The sequence below is a fragment of the Anser cygnoides genome, unplaced genomic scaffold (assembly GCF_040182565.1).
Source record: "Anser cygnoides isolate HZ-2024a breed goose unplaced genomic scaffold, Taihu_goose_T2T_genome scaffold_63_1, whole genome shotgun sequence".
NCBI classification, from domain to species: domain Eukaryota; kingdom Metazoa; phylum Chordata; class Aves; order Anseriformes; family Anatidae; genus Anser; species Anser cygnoides.
In genome coordinates, this window is record NW_027103080.1 from 117,172 (window position 1) to 139,766 (window position 22,595).

Below are 22,595 nucleotides of genomic sequence, written 5' to 3' on the forward strand. Positions count from 1 at the left end.
GGAGTTTAAAACAAACAAACAAACAAACAAAATGACAACAAAACCTCACGTTCATGCACTGTTAGCACAAGGAGGACTGAAAAAGTTAAGTGGTTATATAGTGTGTATGGCTATTCATTTTTTTTCCCCTCCAGTATGAATACACTGGACAAGGCAGCCCTGACACTCATTTGAGACATGAGGCACAGTTCTGCCACTTGTATTCACATTGAACTTAGGAGGAAGAGTTCACAACACAGAAGGAACAGGTTGCCTATTGTCTGGAAGGGAATGAAAGGACATCATTCTGCCCAGCCAGAGGCCAGCTGAGAGAAGAATATGTTGTCTCTACGTAAATGAATTTCTTGAGTAAATATCAAGGAGAAATAGGAAATGTGTAAGTTGGGAGACACATCTGAAATGATGACTGCAGTTGGCTTATGAGCAAGTTTGGACGGGAAATTGGTAGAAACTTCCCATTTTAAGAATGAAGTGCACCATAGCTATGAAGTCAGTGGACAAACCAGAACACTAACAAACATGTTGGGGTCTAGAGTCAAACAGATATACCTAACTTTACTATACCTAAACATCTGAGGGATTGCTTTTAGAGGCTGAGGGCTTGTACCCCATTTCCAATCACTTTCTCTGTGCCCCCTTCCCCAGAGAAGGAAGCTGCTTGGCTTCACTGCCCTCTGATTCAGCTGCCCGCTGAGGCTGCCCGCTCCTCAGCACCTGTAAGCAGCAGCACCTCCAAGTCTCCTCCTGCACCAGCAGCACATCAGCGTCTCTGGTTCCAGCAGCAGGACATCGGCGTCTCCCATTGCACCATGCAGACCTCCACGCCTCGAGTGCCACCAGCAGTACTCAATGCGAGCTGGACGCTCAGGGCACTTATGGCCACCCACCTTTGTGAGGTCAAAGGCTGACAGTGACTCTCTGCTGACCTCACACGGCTCTCGGGCGCCCCGATGGCAGAGGTTACGGCGGTAAGCTGACTGCCAGGAGAAAAGGCTGACATGAAGTGGCTGCTCCACCATGCCAGGAGCAAGGTCTGCTGGAATGGGGGTTCGGAGGGGAGCTCGGCCTTCGGCCTGGGAACTGTGCCTGGGAGCCAGGGACGTCCTTGGTGTGCAGCTGGACACCTGGGCCTGAGAAAGCAAGGTTTCTTTAGAGAGAATTGGAAGCATCGTCACCTAGTGGCTGTGTCAGGGGGACGAGAGAAATGCACAGCATCTCTTGGTTCCCTGAAGTGCACGTGTCCTATGCCCTTGGATGTCTCCATGATAGAAAAAGGGACTGATTTTTACCCAAAACAGAGCTCCTTTCTCTCGGGAGCTTCTCATGCTGCGTGTCCTCCTCTCTTTCTTGTATTTGGCTATGACTTTAGGCTTGTTCTTGCTACTCCTTAAGCAGACTGAAGATTCCCCGGATCATCACATTAACTGATTTTCACTACCTCTACGTGCCTTTCCTCCACTTTAATCTAATTAATTAGTGCTATCCTCTTCACGCCTGCTACAGAGGTATCTTTCCTACCTGGTACAAGCTAGAAGAGCTTAGCAGCATCCATACGTCTCTTTCCTTTAGTCATCACAGTTACTTGCTCGAGGTAATTTGTGTTGAGCAGTAATCCACAGGAAGTGTCACCAAGCCAAGGCTGCATTTGCTTGTGTCTTATGGAATCCCTGCAGCTGTGTCCCCTCCCAGCTTCCTGTGTGCCCCAAGCATCCTCGCTTGCAGGGCAGTAGAAGATGCAGAAAAGTCCTGGCCTTAGTGGAAGCACTGCCCTGCAAGAGCTAAGACATCCCTCTTAGCAGCACGCTGTAGCCCCGAAATCCCAAAAAACGGCACATGCCAGCTACTGGGAAGGAAATGAACTCTGTCATTGTGATATACCCGCTCAAGGCCCTGCTCTTTGGCCCAGGTGTCTACGAGGCGGTTTTGGAAATGAATCCTGTTGTGTGACTCCGTTCTTTCTGGGTGCTCCGTGCCCATAAAGCTTGCTTTTCAAGGCCCAGGAGGCTCTGCCGGGCACTGGCCTGGGTTCCCAGCCTGACCCACCTGCTGGGAATCAGGGAGGCTCGGTCGGTGTCTTGTGTTGGGTTTACGAGGACAGGTTCTGGTAGCGGGGGGCTGCAGGGGTGTCCTCCGTGAGGAGAATGCAGCAGCTGCCCCATGTTAGATAAGGGCCGGTTCCAGGAGGCTCCAGAGGGACCCGCTGCTGCCCAGAACTGAGACAAAAAGGATGATGTTTTGCGCCTGCGTGAGAGCCCACCTAAGAAAGGGAAAGAAACCTGCTGCACAGCAGCGTCTGGGTCAGGGAGGAGTGAGAAACCTCTCTGCAGCCCCCAAGGTGAGTGCAGCAGGAGGCAGGAGGTGCTCCAGGCTCACAGCAGCAGTTCCCCTGCGGCCTGGGGAGAGGCCCCTGGTGGAGCAGGCTGTCCCCCTGCAGCCCACGGGTCCCACACGGAGCAGATCTCCACGCTGCAGCCCGTGGAGGAGCCCCCGCTGGAGCAGGTGGATGTGGCCTGGAGGAGGCCGCGGCCTGTGGAGAGCCCCCGCAGGAGCAGGCCCGGCCTGGACTGGAACAGGCTCTGCTGAGCCTCTTTTGCCCGTGACGATCATAGTGGAGTGATCTCCCTGTCCTTCTCTCAGCCCTTGAGCGCTTTCCATCCTATTTTCTCCCCTTTCCGTTTGAGGAGGGGCAGGGAGAGAGCGGTTGAGGTGGAGCTCAGCTGCCCAGCTGAGGAAAAACACCACACCTGCTGTTCTTCGACCCTCAGCAACCCCACAGCATCTTCCTGGAAGGGATCCCTTTCCTTCACGCCTGACAGGCGCCGCCTCCAGAGGCTTGTGCCCCGTTTCCGATCGCTTTCTCAGTGCCCCCTTCCCCAGAGAAGGATCCCAGCTGCTTGGCTTCCCTGCCCTCCGATTCCAGGCTCCCGGAGCTGTTATCCCAGCATCGCAGCAGCCAGGTGACAATGTGCTCGCCTGCATGACAGCTGAAATCTTGTCCCATGTCTCGCAGCTCGCCCAGGGATGGGGATCACCTGCCTACTGCTGCTTTTCTCTCTTTTCTATTTTATAACAGCCTCTTCTTCCCTTCGATGGCCCTACATTGGGGTCGCCTGCCTTGCCTTCCTATTGCTCCTTCCCCTTCTTCTGAGGACTTTCTTCCCTGCCTAAACGAGATGACTTCTGCATTCATTCCTTCATCTTGTGTGTATTGGCGACTGATACGGCAACGGGGTAGTCCCCGGAGCCAGCTGTAGGGCCTGTCCCAGGGTTGGAGTGGCTGCAGGGAACATCACAAGGGTTGGAGGGGCTGCAGGTAACTTCACAGGGGTTGCAGGGGCTGCAGGTAAAATCATAGGGGTTGCAGGGGCTGCAGGTAAAATCACAGGGGTTGGAAGGGCTGCAGGTAAAATCACAGGGATTGCAGGGGCTGCAGGTAAAATCACAGGGGTTGCAGGGGCCGCAGGGTGCGTCACAGGTTTGCATCAGATCAAGACGCATTTCCCTAGAACCACACATTTCCTCCTGAAGGTGCTGAATAGTATTGAATGGTCTTCAAATGCATAGAGCAGACCCAGCAAACGTACAGCTGGTGCTCGGAAGTAGTTAACTTTTATTTTGTTGTTGTTAATTTTGTATCATGACAACAGATGCAAATATGTATCTTGAGTTGAGGGCAAAGGTGACCTTGGATCTGAAGCACACAGGCGTTCACTAATGTCCCCCCCACCCTGAGTGAATCCAGAACGACTCGGAAGGAAAACTAAAGCACAAAGCAGTGCGTTGTGATAAAGAGAGTTTAATAGGGTAGAAAAGGAAGAGAACCTAAAAAAATGCCATCCTGTACAACACAGTCAATAAAGTAAATTTAATGAAATAAAAATGAAACCAATTTTTCCCATTCTAATGAATTCCTATCCCCATCGTGACTTCCCATCCCACTGATCATTTCCTATCCCAACAACCTCCCGTGTCTGATCCCAAGGCTGAATTCCCAACTCCCATCACCCTCCCATCCACCCAGCCGTCCACCCATTTTCTCCCGTCCGTGCTGGCCATGCCCACATCCATGCACGGACTGAGCATGGGCAGCGGGAGCGGGCTGCATGAAATCCCCTCGGCATCCCAGTGCAAGAACAGCTGCAGGCAGAGGCCTTGCTGAGTGAACACCTACACTAGAGGAATTTAATAAGGAAGGCACTAAATAAGAGAAATGACCCGAACGAAGAAATAAGTTTGGGACCTCAGCCATTTGGTGTCCCAACAAGCAGTTCCCATGCCCAACCTTTCCCACCCCAGCTATTGCCAACATCCCAACAGCTTCCCACTGCAACGTTCATTCGTGACCCGCGCATTTCCCATTGCCCCAGTTGCCCATCCCTGAAAGTGGCAAACACTGCCCAGCTCCAGCACTGGAGAAGGGAGAGGGCAAGCGAGGGGGGCAAGGGCTGAGGAGCGTGGCTGAAGCTGGAGCAGGCGCCTGCAGAGGTCTCTGTGCCTGCATGCTGAGCGGGCCCGGGTGCTGCGGGGGCCGTCGAGGAGCGCAGGGTCACGGGTAGCCGTAATACTTGGCTATGGCGTGGTCCTTCTGCCGCTGCACGAAGAATTGCACGGGGCCGATCTTCATCTGGTGGGCCGCCCGCTGCCGCTCCTCCTGGGCCAGCTTCTTCAGGCGCTCCCGCTCGGGACGCTGCTGCGGCGTGATGGGCACCGACGCCTCCTGCTCCTCCAGCGGCGTGGGCGCCGCGTCGCCGCCCGCCCAGGGCCCCACGCAGGGCACGTAGTCCACGCGGGGCTGCGCCGGACGCTGCAGCGTGCGTGGCTGCGTGGGCAGAGGCTCCCGCTGCGCTTGGCCCCCCGCGGCTGGCAGGCACGGCGCTCTGGGCGCCTGCTGCACGGGAGCTCTCCACGCTCGCGCCGTGCTGCCTGGTGGTGCCGGCACCGCCTGGGCCTTGTCGCCAGCTGGGGGCCGGGGGGCAGCGGGCACAGCGCTGGAGCCTGGCACCGTCGGCGGGGCCCTGGGCATGCTGCTGGGGCCGCTGGAGGTGGGCTGCAGCTGCACACAGGGCGGCTGGCGCACTGGCCCCAGCGCCTTCGCCCTGGCCCCCAGCGGCTGCAAAGTCTCGCTGGGGGTCTTTGTCCCCGGGTGCTGGCGCTGCAGCGTCTTGTCCCCGATGGCTTGGGGACGGAGCCTGTCCTGGGCCCGCACGGCACGGGCACGGGCACGGGGCTTAATGGGGGGGGGCTCCAGCAGCAGCAGCGCTCTCCGGGGAGGCGGTGCCGCTGCTCCTTGCCCCCCAGCAGCCCCCGGGCTTCGGGCTCTCTTGCTGGGCGCCCTGGTGCTGTCGCTCGCCGGCTGCTGCCTGCCGCCGCCCGCTTGGATGCTGCTGCCAGCCACCGCGCTGTGGCCACCCGTCTTCCCCTGGCACAGCGTCTTGGGGCCTTGGCCACCCTGGCCCAGCAGCGTCGTCTTCTCCTTGCCGGGGGTTTTCTCCGTCGCCGGCCTCCTGTGCTGGGAGCTCTGCGCTGTGCTGGGGGTGCTGGTGGGCGCGGGGCGCTTGGCCCCCCACTTGGTGCCGGTGGGCGCAGGGGCAGGCGGGGGGCTCTTGAGGGGACTCAGAGGGGGATTGGGCAGGGGCCTCCTAAGGGCTCTAATAAATTCAGGGCCGGGGGGGCTCTTGAGGGGACCCAGAGGGGGATTGGGCAGGGGTCTCCTAAGGGCTCTAATAAATTCAGGGTCGGGGGGGCTCTTGAGGGGACTCAGGCGAGGCTTGGGCAGGGGTCTCCTAAGGGAATTAAGGAATTCAGGGTCGGGGGGTCTCTTGAGGGGACGCGAGGGAGGGTTGGGCAGGGGTCTGCTAAGGGCAGTGAGGAATTCAGGGTGGGGGGGCCTTTTGGGGAGAGTGAAGGGAGGGTTGGGCAGGGGTCTCCTGAGGGCACTGAGCTGGGGACTGGCTGCAGGCTTGAGGGGGGAGCTCGCTGCCGGCACAGCAGGGGGCTGCACCGCCCGCCCACCCTGCACCTTCTCGGGGTGCACCCCAGGGGTTGAGGGTACCTCACCCAGCGCTCTGGTGGCTGCCAGTCCCTGTGTGCTCGGCTCCTCCATGTCCTCGCAGAGGTCGGGCAGCTCAGACAGGAAGCGGCTGAGCACAGGACTGCTGGGGACACCGGGGAAGGCGTCCTGGGGCTCCACGGCATCGAGCCAGCTGAGCAGCTCCTCCAAGCCGGAGATGTCCAGGTCGGCCGGGAGCTGGTCCTGCAGGTGCTGCAGCTGCTGGCTGTCCCCTGCCAGGTGGGGAAAGGCCTCGGCGAAGGCATCGGGGCCCAGCTCAAGCAGCTCCAGGGGCTCCTCAGGCACCTCTGCAACTGTCGCCGCTGAGGAAAAAGCAAGCAAATCCCCCAGGATGGGCGATGCCAGCTTTCCCATGGCTCCTGGGTGTGGGGCGCCCAGCGGCCGGCTGCGCCAGCCCCAAACTCACCGTCGGGCGTCACCGTCCGGGTGCTGGCGGTCGTTGGAGCCTGGGCAGGCTCGGGGGGAGTGGGGCCGGGCAGCGGGGGCCCCTGGTCCTCGCTGAGCCCCACGGCGTGGTCGCAGGGCTCCGGCAGCTGCCCCCGGCTGCTGGTCAGGGTGCGGGGCGCGGGGAGCGCCTGCCCCCGCAGCGGAGGCCCCGGGACGAGGAGGGGTGGGGGGCCGGGGTGGGCAGGGGCCTGCAGCAGGCAGGTGCCTGCGGGGTGCAGGAGCTCCCCATGGAGCACGGCCCCGGGCCCCAGCCAGAGGGGATCCTGGGGCAGCACCGTCCCCGTCCCCACGGGCTGTCCCCACTGGTAGACGGGGGCCCAGGGAGGAGCGGTGTGGGGGAGCTGCCCCACAGCAGGGAGCTGCCCCACGGCGGGGAGCTGCCCAAGCTGCAGGTGGTGCCCCTCGGGTGGGAGGTGCCCCCCAGGTGCCAGCTGCACCCCGGCGGGGAGCTGCAGCACCTGCCCCTGGACCCCCGGCACCACGTGCCAGACGGTGGCCTGGGGCAGCGCGTAGGGGAGGGTGGGTACCTGGGGGGGCTGCAAGGGCAGCGCCATCGCTCCGGGGAGGGAGGGCAGCAGCCACGCAGCCACCGTTGGCGGCACGGCTGGGACGACGAAGGGGGAGTTTTGCGTCTGCGGAAGCCGCGGAAGCCGTCTGGGGAAACCCTCTGTGGGAAAAAGGGCGCTGGGGTGAGATCTGGGGCGCTGGGCTCGCCAGCAGGGCCGCAGCCCCGGGAGGAGCGGGAGCCGGCTGCTGTACCTGCCATGGTGGCTGGAGAGTGGGGCGGTCGGTTGGGGAACGCGGGCAACGGCGGTTCCGTCCCAACGGCTGACCAGCCCCTCACCGCCATCTTGGTGAGGACTGCAGGTTTTGGACCCAAGCAGGCTTCCCGTCGCAAGACTTTTCCATCCCCATCAGGCTTTCCCTCCCACGCATCATTTGCCATGCCCAGGACGGTTTCACACCAACACTTCCCCGTCCCAAGCATTTCCCGTCCCAGTACCAGCTTTTCATCCTAACGGTCATTTCCCATCCTTACAATTTCACATGATAACAGATTCCCATACGAGATATTTCCCATCGACACGAAGCCTTTCTTAATCCAAAGAGATCTCATCCCAAAGAATTCCCATCTCTCTGATTACTTTTCCAAGTACTTCCTTCCCCAGTGAATGTTACCCGCCCCATTAAAGACTTCCCATCCCAATACTTCCCCATCCCCGGAGTGATTTCCCATCCCGACGCTTTTGCTCCCCAATGATTTCAAACCCAGGGAAGATTTCCCATCTCTTTGATTTCCTAGCCCAATGGCTTTCCACCCCAAGGAAGTCTTCCCATCCCAGCAATGATTTCTCGGCCCACTCATCATTTCCCATCCCAATCATTTCCCATTTTCACCATCCAACAGACAGCTTAGCCAGCCCACAGCTGTAGAGAGATCACAACAGGGATTTGGACGATTCTGTTAGATGCAAGGTCACGGAGACTTGGTGTGCTACCGATTGCTCTTTATTACAGATCAACACAGATCGCCAGTACCAAGGGCGCTGGGATGAATCTGCTGAATATGCAGATACAAGGCTCTTACATTTCTTACCAGGAAATAAACAGATATGGGCATTTCTCTCTACCCACCTTAGTAAAAGGATAGGAAGGGTAGAGCAGTAATTAAGAGGAGCATGCTCAGCCACCGGCACGGAGGCTGCCCGCTCCTCAGCACCTGTAAGCAGCAGCACCTTCAGGTCTCCTCCTGCACCAGCAGCACATCAGCGTCTCTTGTTCCAGCAGCAGGACATCGGCGTCTCCCATTGCACCATGCAGACCTCCACGCCTCGAGTGCCACCAGCAGTACTCAATGCGAGCTGGACGCTCAGGGCACTTATGGCCACCCACCTTTGTGAGGTCAAAGGCTGACAGTGACTCTCTGCTGACCTCACACGGCTCTCGGGCGCCCCGATGGCAGAGGTTACGGCGGTAAGCTGACTGCCAGGAGAAAAGGCTGACATGAAATGGCTGCTCCACCATGCCAGGAGCAAGGTCTGCTGGAATGGGGGTTCGGAGGGGAGCTCGGCCTTGGGCCTGGGAACTGTGCCTGGGAGCCAGGGACGTCCTTGGTGTGCAGCTGGACACCTGGGCCTGAGAAAGCAAGGTTTCTTTAGAGAGAATTGGAAGCATCGTCACCTAGTGGCTGTGTCAGGGGGACGAGAGAAATGCACAGCATCTCTTGGTTCCCTGAAGTGCACGTGTCCTACGCCCTTGGATGTCTCCATGATAGAAAAAGGGACTGATTTTTACCCAAAACAGAGCTCCTTTCTTTCGGGAGCTTCTCATGCTGCGTGTCCTCCTCTCTTTCTTGTATTTGGCTATGACTTTAGGCTTGTTCTTGCTACTCCTTAAGCAGACTGAAGCTTCCTGGGAACATCACGTTAACTGATTTTCACTACCTCTACGTGCCTTTCCTCCACTTCTCATCTAATTAATTAGTGCTATCCTCTTCACGCCTGCTACAGAGGTGTCTTTCCTACCTGGTAAAAGCTAGAAGAGCTTAGCAGCATCCATACGTCTCTTTCCTTTAGTCGTCACAGTTACTTGCTCGAGGTAATTTGTGTTGAGCAGTAATCCACAGGAAGTGTCACCAAGCCAAGGCTGCATTTGCTTGTGTCTTATGGAATCCCTGCAGCTGTGTCCCCTCCCAGCTTCCTGTGTGCCCCAAGCATCCTCGCTTGCAGGGCAGTAGAAGATGCAGAAAAGTCCTGGCCTTAGTGGAAGCACTGCCCTGCAAGAGCTAAGACATCCCTCTTAGCAGCACGCTGTAGCCCCGAAATCCCAAAAAACGGCACATGCCAGCTACTGGGAAGGAAATGAACTCTGTCATTGTGATATACCCGCTCAAGGCCCTGCTCTTTGGCCCAGGTGTCTACGAGGCGGTTTTGGAAATGAATCCTGTTGTGTGACTCCGTTCTTTCTGGGTGCTCCGTGCCCATAAAGCTTGCTTTTCAAGGCCCAGGAGGCTCTGCCGGGCACTGGCCTGGGTTCCCAGCCTGACCCACCTGCTGGGAATCAGGGAGGCTCGGTCGGTGTCTTGTGTTGGGTTTACGAGGACAGGTTCTGGTAGCGGGGGGCTGCAGGGGTGTCCTCCGTGAGGAGAATGCAGCAGCTGCCCCATGTTAGATAAGGGCCGGTTCCAGGAGGCTCCAGAGGGACCCGCTGCTGCCCAGAACTGAGACAAAAAGGATGATGTTTTGCGCCTGTGTGAGAGCCCACCTAAGAAAGGGAAAGAAACCTGCTGCACAGCAGCGTCTGGGTCAGGGAGGAGTGAGAAACCTCTCTGCAGCCCCCAAGGTGAGTGCAGCAGGAGGCAGGAGGTGCTCCAGGCTCACAGCAGCAGTTTCCCTGCGGCCTGGGGAGAGGCCCCTGGTGGAGCAGGCTGTCCCCCTGCAGCCCACGGGTCCCACACGGAGCAGATCTCCACGCTGCAGCCCGTGGAGGAGCCCCCGGTGGAGCAGGTGGATGTGGCCTGGAGGAGGCCGCGGCCTGTGGAGAGCCCCCGCAGGAGCAGGCCCGGCCTGGACTGGAACAGGCTCTGCTGAGCCTCTTTTGCCCGTGACGATCATAGTGGAGTGATCTCCCTGTCCTTCTCTCAGCCCTTGAGCGCTTTCCATCCTATTTTCTCCCCTTTCCGTTTGAGGAGGGGCAGGGAGAGAGCGGTTGAGGTGGAGCTCAGCTGCCCAGCTGAGGAAAAACACCACACCTGCTGTTCTTCGACCCTCAGCAACCCCACAGCATCTTCCTGGAAGGGATCCCTTTCCTTCACGCCTGACGGGCGCCGCCTCCAGAGGCTTGTGCCCCGTTTCCGATCGCTTTCTCAGTGCCCCCTTCCCCAGAGAAGGATCCCGGCTGCTTGGCTTCCCTGCCCTCCGATTCCAGGCTCCCGGAGCTGTTATCCCAGCATCGCAGCAGCCAGGTGACAATGTGCTCGCCTGCATGACAGCTGAAATCTTGTCCCATCATGTCTCGCAGCTCGCCCAGGGATGGGGATCACCTGCTTACTGCTGCTTTTCTCTCTTTTCTATTTTATAACAGCCTCCTCTTTCCTTCGATGGCCCTACATTGGGGTCAGCTGCCTCGCCTTCCTATTGCTCCTTCCCCTTCTTCTGAGGACTTTCTTCCCTGCCTAAACGAGATGACTTCGCATTCATTCCTTCATCTTGTGTGTATTGGCGACTGATACGGCAACGGGGTAGTCCCCGGAGCCAGCTGTAGGGCCTGTCCCAGGGTTGGAGTGGCTGCAGGGAACATCACAAGGGTTGGAGGGGCTGCAGGTAACTTCACAGGGGTTGCAGGGGCTGCAGGTAAAATCATAGGGGTTGCAGGGGCTGCAGGTAAAATCACAGGGGTTGGAAGGGCTGCAGGTAAAATCACAGGGATTGCAGGGGCTGCAGGTAAAATCACAGGGGTTGCAGGGGCCGCAGGGTGCGTCACAGGTTTGCATCAGATCAAGACGCATTTCCCTAGAACCACACATTTCCTCCTGAAGGTGCTGAATAGTATTGAATGGTCTTCAAATGCATAGAGCAGACCCAGCAAACGTACAGCTGGTGCTCGGAAGTAGTTAACTTTTATTTTGTTGTTGTTAATTTTGTATCATGACAACAGATGCAAATATGTATCTTGAGTTGAGGGCAAAGGTGACCTTGGATCTGAAGCACACAGGCGTTCACTAATGTCCCCCCCACCCTGAGTGAATCCAGAACGACTCGGAAGGAAAACTAAAGCACAAAGCAGTGCGTTGTGATAAAGAGAGTTTAATAGGGTAGAAAAGGAAGAGAACCTAAAAAAATGCCATCCTGTACAACACAGTCAATAAAGTAAATTTAATGAAATAAAAATGAAACCAATTTTTCCCATTCTAATGAATTCCTATCCCCATCGTGACTTCCCATCCCACTGATCATTTCCTATCCCAACAACCTCCCGTGTCTGATCCCAAGGCTGAATTCCCAACTCCCATCACCCTCCCATCCACCCAGCCGTCCACCCATTTTCTCCCGTCCGTGCTGGCCATGCCCACATCCATGCACGGACTGAGCATGGGCAGCGGGAGCGGGCTGCATGAAATCCCCTCGGCATCCCAGTGCAAGAACAGCTGCAGGCAGAGGCCTTGCTGAGTGAACACCTACACTAGAGGAATTTAATAAGGAAGGCACTAAATAAGAGAAATGACCCGAACGAAGAAATAAGTTTGGGACCTCAGCCATTTGGTGTCCCAACAAGCAGTTCCCATGCCCAACCTTTCCCACCCCAGCTATTGCCAACATCCCAACAGCTTCCCACTGCAACGTTCATTCGTGACCCGCGCATTTCCCATTGCCCCAGTTGCCCATCCCTGAAAGTGGCAAACACTGCCCAGCTCCAGCACTGGAGAAGGGAGAGGGCAAGCGAGGGGGGCAAGGGCTGAGGAGCGTGGCTGAAGCTGGAGCAGGCGCCTGCAGAGGTCTCTGTGCCTGCATGCTGAGCGGGCCCGGGTGCTGCGGGGGCCGTCGAGGAGCGCAGGGTCACGGGTAGCCGTAATACTTGGCTATGGCGTGGTCCTTCTGCCGCTGCACGAAGAATTGCACGGGGCCGATCTTCATCTGGTGGGCCGCCCGCTGCCGCTCCTCCTGGGCCAGCTTCTTCAGGCGCTCCCGCTCGGGACGCTGCTGCGGCGTGATGGGCACCGACGCCTCCTGCTCCTCCAGCGGCGTGGGCGCCGCGTCGCCGCCCGCCCAGGGCCCCACGCAGGGCACGTAGTCCACGCGGGGCTGCGCCGGACGCTGCAGCGTGCGTGGCTGCGTGGGCAGAGGCTCCCGCTGCGCTTGGCCCCCCGCGGCTGGCAGGCACGGCGCTCTGGGCGCCTGCTGCACGGGAGCTCTCCACGCTCGCGCCGTGCTGCCTGGTGGTGCCGGCACCGCCTGGGCCTTGTCGCCAGCTGGGGGCCGGGGGGCAGCGGGCACAGCGCTGGAGCCTGGCACCGTCGGCGGGGCCCTGGGCATGCTGCTGGGGCCGCTGGAGGTGGGCTGCAGCTGCACACAGGGCGGCTGGCGCACTGGCCCCAGCGCCTTCGCCCTGGCCCCCAGCGGCTGCAAAGTCTCGCTGGGGGTCTTTGTCCCCGGGTGCTGGCGCTGCAGCGTCTTGTCCCCGATGGCTTGGGGACGGAGCCTGTCCTGGGCCCGCACGGCACGGGCACGGGCACGGGGCTTAATGGGGGGGGGCTCCAGCAGCAGCAGCGCTCTCCGGGGAGGCGGTGCCGCTGCTCCTTGCCCCCCAGCAGCCCCCGGGCTTCGGGCTCTCTTGCTGGGCGCCCTGGTGCTGTCGCTCGCCGGCTGCTGCCTGCCGCCGCCCGCTTGGCTGCTGCTGCCAGCCACCGCGCTGTGGCCACCCGTCTTCCCCTGGCACAGCGTCTTGGGGCCTTGGCCACCCTGGCCCAGCAGCGTCGTCTTCTCCTTGCCGGGGGTTTTCTCCGTCGCCGGCCTCCTGTGCTGGGAGCTCTGCGCTGTGCTGGGGGTGCTGGTGGGCGTGGGGCGCTTGGCCCCCCACTTGGTGCCGGTGGGCGCAGGGGCAGGCGGGGGGCTCTTGAGGGGACTCAGAGGGGGATTGGGCAGGGGCCTCCTAAGGGCTCTAATAAATTCAGGGCCGGGGGGGCTCTTGAGGGGACCCAGAGGGGGATTGGGCAGGGTTCTCCTAAGGGCTCTAATAAATTCAGGGTCGGGGGGGCTCTTGAGGGGACTCAGGCGAGGCTTGGGCAGGGGTCTCCTAAGGGAATTAAGGAATTCAGGGTCGGGGGGTCTCTTGAGGGGACGCGAGGGAGGGTTGGGCAGGGGTCTGCTAAGGGCAGTGAGGAATTCAGGGTGGGGGGGCCTTTTGGGGAGAGTGAAGGGAGGGTTGGGCAGGGGTCTCCTGAGGGCACTGAGCTGGGGACTGGCTGCAGGCTTGAGGGGGGAGCTCGCTGCCGGCACAGCAGGGGGCTGCACCGCCCGCCCACCCTGCACCTTCTCGGGGTGCACCCCAGGGGTTGAGGGTACCTCACCCAGCGCTCTGGTGGCTGCCAGTCCCTGTGTGCTCGGCTCCTCCATGTCCTCGCAGAGGTCGGGCAGCTCAGACAGGAAGCGGCTGAGCACAGGACTGCTGGGGACACCGGGGAAGGCGTCCTGGGGCTCCACGGCATCGAGCCAGCTGAGCAGCTCCTCCAAGCCGGAGATGTCCAGGTCGGCCGGGAGCTGGTCCTGCAGGTGCTGCAGCTGCTGGCTGTCCCCTGCCAGGTGGGGAAAGGCCTCGGCGAAGGCATCGGGGCCCAGCTCAAGCAGCTCCAGGGGCTCCTCAGGCACCTCTGCAACTGTCGCCGCTGAGGAAAAAGCAAGCAAATCCCCCAGGATGGGCGATGCCAGCTTTCCCATGGCTCCTGGGTGTGGGGCGCCCAGCGGCCGGCTGCGCCAGCCCCAAACTCACCGTCGGGCGTCACCGTCCGGGTGCTGGCGGTCGTTGGAGCCTGGGCAGGCTCGGGGGGAGTGGGGCCGGGCAGCGGGGGCCCCTGGTCCTCGCTGAGCCCCACGGCGTGGTCGCAGGGCTCCGGCAGCTGCCCCCGGCTGCTGGTCAGGGTGCGGGGCGCGGGGAGCGCCTGCCCCCGCAGCGGAGGCCCCGGGACGAGGAGGGGTGGGGGGCCGGGGTGGGCAGGGGCCTGCAGCAGGCAGGTGCCTGCGGGGTGCAGGAGCTCCCCATGGAGCACGGCCCCGGGCCCCAGCCAGAGGGGATCCTGGGGCAGCACCGTCCCCGTCCCCACGGGCTGTCCCCACTGGTAGACGGGGGCCCAGGGAGGAGCGGTGTGGGGGAGCTGCCCCACAGCAGGGAGCTGCCCCACGGCGGGGAGCTGCCCAAGCTGCAGGTGGTGCCCCTCGGGTGGGAGGTGCCCCCCAGGTGCCAGCTGCACCCCGGCGGGGAGCTGCAGCACCTGCCCCTGGACCCCCGGCACCACGTGCCAGACGGTGGCCTGGGGCAGCGCGTAGGGGAGGGTGGGTACCTGGGGGGGCTGCAAGGGCAGCGCCATCGCTCCGGGGAGGGAGGGCAGCAGCCACGCAGCCACCGTTGGCGGCACGGCTGGGACGACGAAGGGGGAGTTTTGCGTCTGCGGAAGCCGCGGAAGCCGTCTGGGGAAACCCTCTGTGGGAAAAAGGGCGCTGGGGTGAGATCTGGGGCGCTGGGCTCGCCAGCAGGGCCGCAGCCCCGGGAGGAGCGGGAGCTGGCTGCTGTACCTGCCATGGTGGCTGGAGAGTGGGGCGGTCGGTTGGGGAACGCGGGCAACGGCGGTTCCGTCCCAACGGCTGACCAGCCCCTCACCGCCATCTTGGTGAGGACTGCAGGTTTTGGACCCAAGCAGGCTTCCCGTCGCAAGACTTTTCCATCCCCATCAGGCTTTCCCTCCCACGCATCATTTGCCATGCCCAGGACGGTTTCACACCAACACTTCCCCGTCCCAAGCATTTCCCGTCCCAGTACCAGCTTTTCATCCTAACGGTCATTTCCCATCCTTACAATTTCACATGATAACAGATTCCCATACGAGATATTTCCCATCGACACGAAGCCTTTCTTAATCCAAAGAGATCTCATCCCAAAGAATTCCCATCTCTCTGATTACTTTTCCAAGTACTTCCTTCCCCAGTGAATGTTACCCGCCCCATTAAAGACTTCCCATCCCAATACTTCCCCATCCCCGGAGTGATTTCCCATCCCGACGCTTTTGCTCCCCAATGATTTCAAACCCAGGGAAGATTTCCCATCTCTTTGATTTCCTAGCCCAATGGCTTTCCACCCCAAGGAAGTCTTCCCATCCCAGCAATGATTTCTCGGCCCACTCATCATTTCCCATCCCAATCATTTCCCATTTTCACCATCCAACAGACAGCTTAGCCAGCCCACAGCTGTAGAGAGATCACAACAGGGATTTGGACGATTCTGTTAGATGCAAGGTCACGGAGACTTGGTGTGCTACCGATTGCTCTTTATTACAGATCAACACAGATCGCCAGTACCAAGGGCGCTGGGATGAATCTGCTGAATATGCAGATACAAGGCTCTTACATTTCTTACCAGGAAATAAACAGATATGGGCATTTCTCTCTACCCACCTTAGTAAAAAGATAGGAAGGGTAGAGCAGTAATTAAGAGGAGCATGCTCAGCCACCGGCACGGAGGCTGCCCGCTCCTCAGCACCTGTAAGCAGCAGCACCTTCAGGTCTCCTCCTGCACCAGCAGCACATCAGCGTCTCTTGTTCCAGCAGCAGGACATCGGCGTCTCCCATTGCACCATGCAGACCTCCACGCCTCGAGTGCCACCAGCAGTACTCAATGCGAGCTGGACGCTCAGGGCACTTATGGCCACCCACCTTTGTGAGGTCAAAGGCTGACAGTGACTCTCTGCTGACCTCACACGGCTCTCGGGCGCCCCGATGGCAGAGGTTACGGCGGTAAGCTGACTGCCAGGAGAAAAGGCTGACATGAAGTGGCTGCTCCACCATGCCAGGAGCAAGGTCTGCTGGAATGGGGGTTCAGAGGGGAGCTCGGCCTTCGGCCTGGGAACTGTGCCTGGGAGCCAGGGACGTCCTTGGTGTGCAGCTGGACACCTGGGCCTGAGAAAGCAAGGTTTCTTTAGAGAGAATTGGAAGCATCGTCGCCTAGTGGCTGTGTCAGGGGGACGAGAGAAATGCACAGCATCTCTTGGTTCCCTGAAGTGCACGTGTCCTACGCCCTTGGATGTCTCCATGATAGAAAAAGGGACTGAGTTTTACCCAAAACAGAGCTCCTTTCTCTCAGGAGCTTCTCATGCTGCGTGTCCTCCTCTCTTGCTTGTATTTGGCTATGACTTTAGGCTTGTTCTTCCTAGTCCTTAAGCAGACTGAAGCTTCCTGGGAACATCACGTTAACTGATTTTCACTACCTCTACGTGCCTTTCCTCCACTTCTCATCTAATTAATTAGTGCTATCCTCTTCACGCCTGCTACAGAGGTATCTTTCCTACCTGGTACAAGCTAGAAGAGCTTAGCAGCATCCATACGTCTCTTTCCTTTAGTCCTCACAGTTACTTTCTCGAGGTAATTTGTGTTGAGCAGTAATCAACAGGAAGTGTCACCAAGCCAAGGCTGCATTTGCTTGTGTCTTATGGAATCCCTGCAGCTGTGTCCCCTCCCAGCTTCCTGTGTGCCCCAAGCATCCTCGCTTGCAGGGCAGTAGAAGATGCAGAAAAGTCCTGGCCTTAGTGGAAGCACTGCCCTGCAAGAGCTAAGACATCCCTCTTAGCAGCACGCTGTAGCCCCGAAATCCCAAAAAACGGCACATGCCAGCTACTGGGAAGGAAATGAACTCTGTCATTGTGATATACCCGCTCAAGGCCCTGCTCTTTGGCCCAGGTGTCTACGAGGCGGTTTTGGAAATGAATCCTGTTGTGTGACTCCGTTCTTTCTGGGTGCTCCGTCCCCATAAAGCTTGCTTTTCAAGGCCCAGGAGGGTCTGCCGGGCACTGGCCTGGGTTCCCAGCCTGACCCACCTGCTGGGAATCAGGGAGGCTCGGTCGGTGTCTTGTGTTGGGTTTACGAGGACAGGTTCTGGTAGCGGGGGGCTGCAGGGGTGTCCTCTGTGAGGAGAATGCAGCAGCTGCCCCATGTTAGATAAGGGCCGGTTCCAGGAGGCTCCAGAGGGACCCGCTGCTGCCCAGAACTGAGACAAAAAGGATGATGTTTTGCGCCTGCGTGAGAGCCCACCTAAGAAAGGGAAAGAAACCTGCTGCACAGCAGCGTCTGGGTCAGGGAGGAGTGAGAAACCTCTCTGCAGCCCCCAAGGTGAGTGCAGCAGGAGGCAGGAGGTGCTCCAGGCTCACAGCAGCAGTTCCCCTGCGGCCTGGGGAGAGGCCCCTGGTGGAGCAGGCTGTCCCCCTGCAGCCCACGGGTCCCACACGGAGCAGATCTCCACGCTGCAGCCCGTGGAGGAGCCCCCGGTGGAGCAGGTGGATGTGGCCTGGAGGAGGCCGCGGCCTGTGGAGAGCCCCCGCAGGAGCAGGCCCGGCCTGGACTGGAACAGGCTCTGCTGAGCCTCTTTTGCCCGTGACGATCATAGTGGAGTGATCTCCCTGTCCTTCTCTCAGCCCTTGAGCGCTTTCCATCCTATTTTCTCCCCTTTCCGTTTGAGGAGGGGCAGGGAGAGAGCGGTTGAGGTGGAGCTCAGCTGCCCAGCTGAGGAAAAACACCACACCTGCTGTTCTTCGACCCTCAGCAACCCCACAGCATCTTCCTGGAAGGGATCCCTTTCCTTCACGCCTGACAGGCGCCGCCTCCAGAGGCTTGTGCCCCGTTTCCGATCGCTTTCTCAGTGCCCCCTTCCCCAGAGAAGGATCCCAGCAGCTTGGCTTCCCTGCCCTCCGATTCCAGGCTCCCGGAGCTGTTATCCCAGCATCGCAGCAGCCAGGTGACAATGTGCTCGCCTGCATGACAGCTGAAATCTTGTCCCATGTCTCGCAGCTCGCCCAGGGATGGGGATCACCTGCCTACTGCTGCTTTTCTCTCTTTTCTATTTTATAACAGCCTCTTCTTCCCTTCGATGGCCCTACATTGGGGTCGCCTGCCTTGCCTTCCTATTGCTCCTTCCCCTTCTTCTGAGGACTTTCTTCCCTGCCTAAACGAGATGACTTCTGCATTCATTCCTTCATCTTGTGTGTATTGGCGACTGATACGGCAACGGGGTAGTCCCCGGAGCCAGCTGTAGGGCCTGTCCCAGGGTTGGAGTGGCTGCAGGGAACATCACAAGGGTTGGAGGGGCTGCAGGTAACTTCACAGGGGTTGCAGGGGCTGCAGGTAAAATCATAGGGGTTGCAGGGGCTGCAGGTAAAATCACAGGGATTGCAGGGGCTGCAGGTAAAATCACAGGGGTTGCAGGGGCCGCAGGGTGCGTCACAGGTTTGCATCAGATCAAGACGCATTTCCCTAGAACCACACATTTCCTCCTGAAGGTGCTGAATAGTATTGAATGGTCTTCAAATGCATAGAGCAGACCCAGCAAACGTACAGCTGGTGCTCGGAAGTAGTTAACTTTTATTTTGTTGTTGTTAATTTTGTATCATGACAACAGATGCAAATATGTATCTTGAGTTGAGGGCAAAGGTGACCTTGGATCTGAAGCACACAGGCGTTCACTAATGTCCCCCCCACCCTGAGTGAATCCAGAACGACTCGGAAGGAAAACTAAAGCACAAAGCAGTGCGTTGTGATAAAGAGAGTTTAATAGGGTAGAAAAGGAAGAGAACCTAAAAAAATGCCATCCTGTACAACACAGTCAATAAAGTAAATTTAATGAAATAAAAATGAAACCAATTTTTCCCATTCTAATGAATTCCTATCCCCATCGTGACTTCCCATCCCACTGATCATTTCCTATCCCAACAACCTCCCGTGTCTGATCCCAAGGCTGAATTCCCAACTCCCATCACCCTCCCATCCACCCAGCCGTCCACCCATTTTCTCCCGTCCGTGCTGGCCATGCCCACATCCATGCACGGACTGAGCATGGGCAGCGGGAGCGGGCTGCATGAAATCCCCTCGGCATCCCAGTGCAAGAACAGCTGCAGGCAGAGGCCTTGCTGAGTGAACACCTACACTAGAGGAATTTAATAAGGAAGGCACTAAATAAGAGAAATGACCCGAACGAAGAAATAAGTTTGGGACCTCAGCCATTTGGTGTCCCAACAAGCAGTTCCCATGCCCAACCTTTCCCACCCCAGCTATTGCCAACATCCCAACAGCTTCCCACTGCAACGTTCATTCGTGACCCGCGCATTTCCCATTGCCCCAGTTGCCCATCCCTGAAAGTGGCAAACACTGCCCAGCTCCAGCACTGGAGAAGGGAGAGGGCAAGCGAGGGGGGCAAGGGCTGAGGAGCGTGGCTGAAGCTGGAGCAGGCGCCTGCAGAGGTCTCTGTGCCTGCATGCTGAGCGGGCCCGGGTGCTGCGGGGGCCGTCGAGGAGCGCAGGGTCACGGGTAGCCGTAATACTTGGCTATGGCGTGGTCCTTCTGCCGCTGCACGAAGAATTGCACGGGGCCGATCTTCATCTGGTGGGCCACCCGCTGCCGCTCCTCCTGGGCCAGCTTCTTCAGGCGCTCCCGCTCGGGACGCTGCTGCGGCGTGATGGGCACCGACGCCTCCTGCTCCTCCAGCGGCGTGGGCGCCGCGTCGCCGCCCGCCCAGGGCCCCACGCAGGGCACGTAGTCCACGCGGGGCTGCGCCGGACGCTGCAGCGTGCGTGGCTGCGTGGGCAGAGGCTCCCGCTGCGCTTGGCCCCCCGCGGCTGGCAGGCACGGCGCTCTGGGCGCCTGCTGCACGGGAGCTCTCCACGCTCGCGCCGTGCTGCCTGGTGGTGCCGGCACCGCCTGGGCCTTGTCGCCAGCTGGGGGCCGGGGGGCAGCGGGCACAGCGCTGGAGCCTGGCACCGTCGGCGGGGCCCTGGGCATGCTGCTGGGGCCGCTGGAAGTGGGCTGCAGCTGCACACAGGGCGGCTGGCGCACTGGCCCCAGCGCCTTCGCCCTGGCCCCCAGCGGCTGCAAAGTCTCGCTGGGGGTCTTTGTCCCCGGGTGCTGGCGCTGCAGCGTCTTGTCCCCGATGGCTTGGGGACGGAGCCTGTCCTGGGCCCGCACGGCACGGGCACGGGCACGGGGCTTAATGGGGGGGGGGCTCCAGCAGCAGCAGCGCTCTCCGGGGAGGCGGTGCCGCTGCTCCTTGCCCCCCAGCAGCCCCCGGGCTTCGGGCTCTCTTGCTGGGCGCCCTGGTGCTGTCGCTCGCCGGCTGCTGCCTGCCGCCGCCCGCTTGGCTGCTGCTGCCAGCCACCGCGCTGTGGCCACCCGTCTTCCCCTGGCACAGCGTCTTGGGGCCTTGGCCACCCTGGCCCAGCAGCGTCGTCTTCTCCTTGCCGGGGGTTTTCTCCGTCGCCGGCCTCCTGTGCTGGGAGCTCTGCGCTGTGCTGGGGGTGCTGGTGGGCGCGGGGCGCTTGGCCCCCCACTTGGTGCCGGTGGGCGCAGGGGCAGGCGGGGGGCTCTTGAGGGGACTCAGAGGGGGATTGGGCAGGGGCCTCCTAAGGGCTCTAATAAATTCAGGGCCGGGGGGGCTCTTGAGGGGACCCAGAGGGGGATTGGGCAGGGGTCTCCTAAGGGCTCTAATAAATTCAGGGTCGGGGGGGCTCTTGAGGGGACTCAGGCGAGGCTTGGGCAGGGGTCTCCTAAGGGAATTAAGGAATTCAGGGTCGGGGGGTCTCTTGAGGGGACGCGAGGGAGGGTTGGGCAGGGGTCTGCTAAGGGCAGTGAGGAATTCAGGGTGGGGGGGCCTTTTGGGGAGAGTGAAGGGAGGGTTGGGCAGGGGTCTCCTGAGGGCACTGAGCTGGGGACTGGCTGCAGGCTTGAGGGGGGAGCTCGCTGCCGGCACAGCAGGGGGCTGCACCGCCCGCCCACCCTGCACCTTCTCGGGGTGCACCCCAGGGGTTGAGGGTACCTCACCCAGCGCTCTGGTGGCTGCCAGTCCCTGTGTGCTCGGCTCCTCCATGTCCTCGCAGAGGTCGGGCAGCTCAGACAGGAAGCGGCTGAGCACAGGACTGCTGGGGACACCGGGGAAGGCGTCCTGGGGCTCCACGGCATCGAGCCATCTGAGCAGCTCCTCCAAGCCGGAGATGTCCAGGTCGGCCGGGAGCTGGTCCTGCAGGTGCTGCAGCTGCTGGCTGTCCCCTGCCAGGTGGGGAAAGGCCTCGGCGAAGGCATCGGGGCCCAGCTCAAGCAGCTCCAGGGGCTCCTCAGGCACCTCTGCAACTGTCGCCGCTGAGGAAAAAGCAAGCAAATCCCCCAGGATGGGCGATGCCAGCTTTCCCATGGCTCCTGGGTGTGGGGCGCCCAGCGGCCGGCTGCGCCAGCCCCAAACTCACCGTCGGGCGTCACCGTCCGGGTGCTGGCGGTCGTTGGAGCCTGGGCAGGCTCGGGGGGAGTGGGGCCGGGCAGCGGGGGCCCCTGGTCCTCGCTGAGCCCCACGGCGTGGTCGCAGGGCTCCGGCAGCTGCCCCCGGCTGCTGGTCAGGGTGCGGGGCGCGGGGAGCGCCTGCCCCCGCAGCGGAGGCCCCGGGACGAGGAGGGGTGGGGGGCCGGGGTGGGCAGGGGCCTGCAGCAGGCAGGTGCCTGCGGGGTGCAGGAGCTCCCCATGGAGCACGGCCCCGGGCCCCAGCCAGAGGGGATCCTGGGGCAGCACCGTCCCCGTCCCCACGGGCTGTCCCCACTGGTAGACGGGGGCCCAGGGAGGAGCGGTGTGGGGGAGCTGCCCCACAGCAGGGAGCTGCCCCACGGCGGGGAGCTGCCCAAGCTGCAGGTGGTGCCCCTCGGGTGGGAGGTGCCCCCCAGGTGCCAGCTGCACCCCGGCGGGGAGCTGCAGCACCTGCCCCTGGACCCCCGGCACCACGTGCCAGACGGTGGCCTGGGGCAGCGCGTAGGGGAGGGTGGGTACCTGGGGGGGCTGCAAGGGCAGCGCCATCGCTCCGGGGAGGGAGGGCAGCAGCCACGCAGCCACCGTTGGCGGCACGGCTGGGACGACGAAGGGGGAGTTTTGCGTCTGCGGAAGCCGCGGAAGCCGTCTGGGGAAACCCTCTGTGGGAAAAAGGGCGCTGGGGTGAGATCTGGGGCGCTGGGCTCGCCAGCAGGGCCGCAGCCCCGGGAGGAGCGGGAGCCGGCTGCTGTACCTGCCATGGTGGCTGGAGAGTGGGGCGGTCGGTTGGGGAACGCGGGCAACGGCGGTTCCGTCCCAACGGCTGACCAGCCCCTCACCGCCATCTTGGTGAGGACTGCAGGTTTTGGACCCAAGCAGGCTTCCCGTCGCAAGACTTTTCCATCCCCATCAGGCTTTCCCTCCCACGCATCATTTGCCATGCCCAGGACGGTTTCACACCAACACTTCCCCGTCCCAAGCATTTCCCGTCCCAGTACCAGCTTTTCATCCTAACGGTCATTTCCCATCCTTACAATTTCACATGATAACAG

At 60.6% G+C, this 22,595-nt stretch overlaps 2 protein-coding genes across 2 annotated transcripts; both read right to left on the bottom strand.

The window, feature by feature from the left end:
• Positions 1 to 253: 253 nt before the first annotated feature.
• Positions 254 to 14,706, bottom strand: LOC136789572 (proline-rich protein 36-like). The gene is made up of 3 exons (XM_066989613.1): positions 14,003 to 14,706; positions 12,770 to 13,898; positions 254 to 260 (listed from the first exon to the last, which is right to left on the bottom strand). The coding sequence occupies exons 1-3, from the start codon at positions 14,595 to 14,597 to the stop codon at positions 254 to 256; spliced, it is 1,731 nt and encodes a 576-aa protein (XP_066845714.1). The 5' UTR covers positions 14,598 to 14,706.
• A 5,537-nt stretch (positions 14,707 to 20,243) lies between these two features.
• LOC136789569 (proline-rich protein 36-like) lies at positions 20,244 to 22,200 on the bottom strand. The gene is made up of 2 exons (XM_066989610.1): positions 21,498 to 22,200; positions 20,244 to 21,393 (listed from the first exon to the last, which is right to left on the bottom strand). The coding sequence occupies exons 1-2, from the start codon at positions 22,090 to 22,092 to the stop codon at positions 20,249 to 20,251; spliced, it is 1,740 nt and encodes a 579-aa protein (XP_066845711.1). The 5' UTR covers positions 22,093 to 22,200; the 3' UTR covers positions 20,244 to 20,248.
• Positions 22,201 to 22,595: the final 395 nt, after the last annotated feature.

Bases quoted from the DNA above. Each gene is read 5' to 3' on its own strand.
- LOC136789572 (XM_066989613.1), bottom strand. From the start codon at position 14,597: ATGGCGCTGCCCTTGCAGCCCCCCCAGGTACCCACCCTCCCCTACGCG. The intron at 13,899-14,002 runs GTGAGTTTGGGG...CTTTTTCCTCAG, and splicing joins CCGGACGGTGACGCCCGACG to CGGCGACAGTTGCAGAGGTG.
- LOC136789569 (XM_066989610.1), bottom strand. From the start codon at position 22,092: ATGGCGCTGCCCTTGCAGCCCCCCCAGGTACCCACCCTCCCCTACGCG. The intron at 21,394-21,497 runs GTGAGTTTGGGG...CTTTTTCCTCAG, and splicing joins CCGGACGGTGACGCCCGACG to CGGCGACAGTTGCAGAGGTG.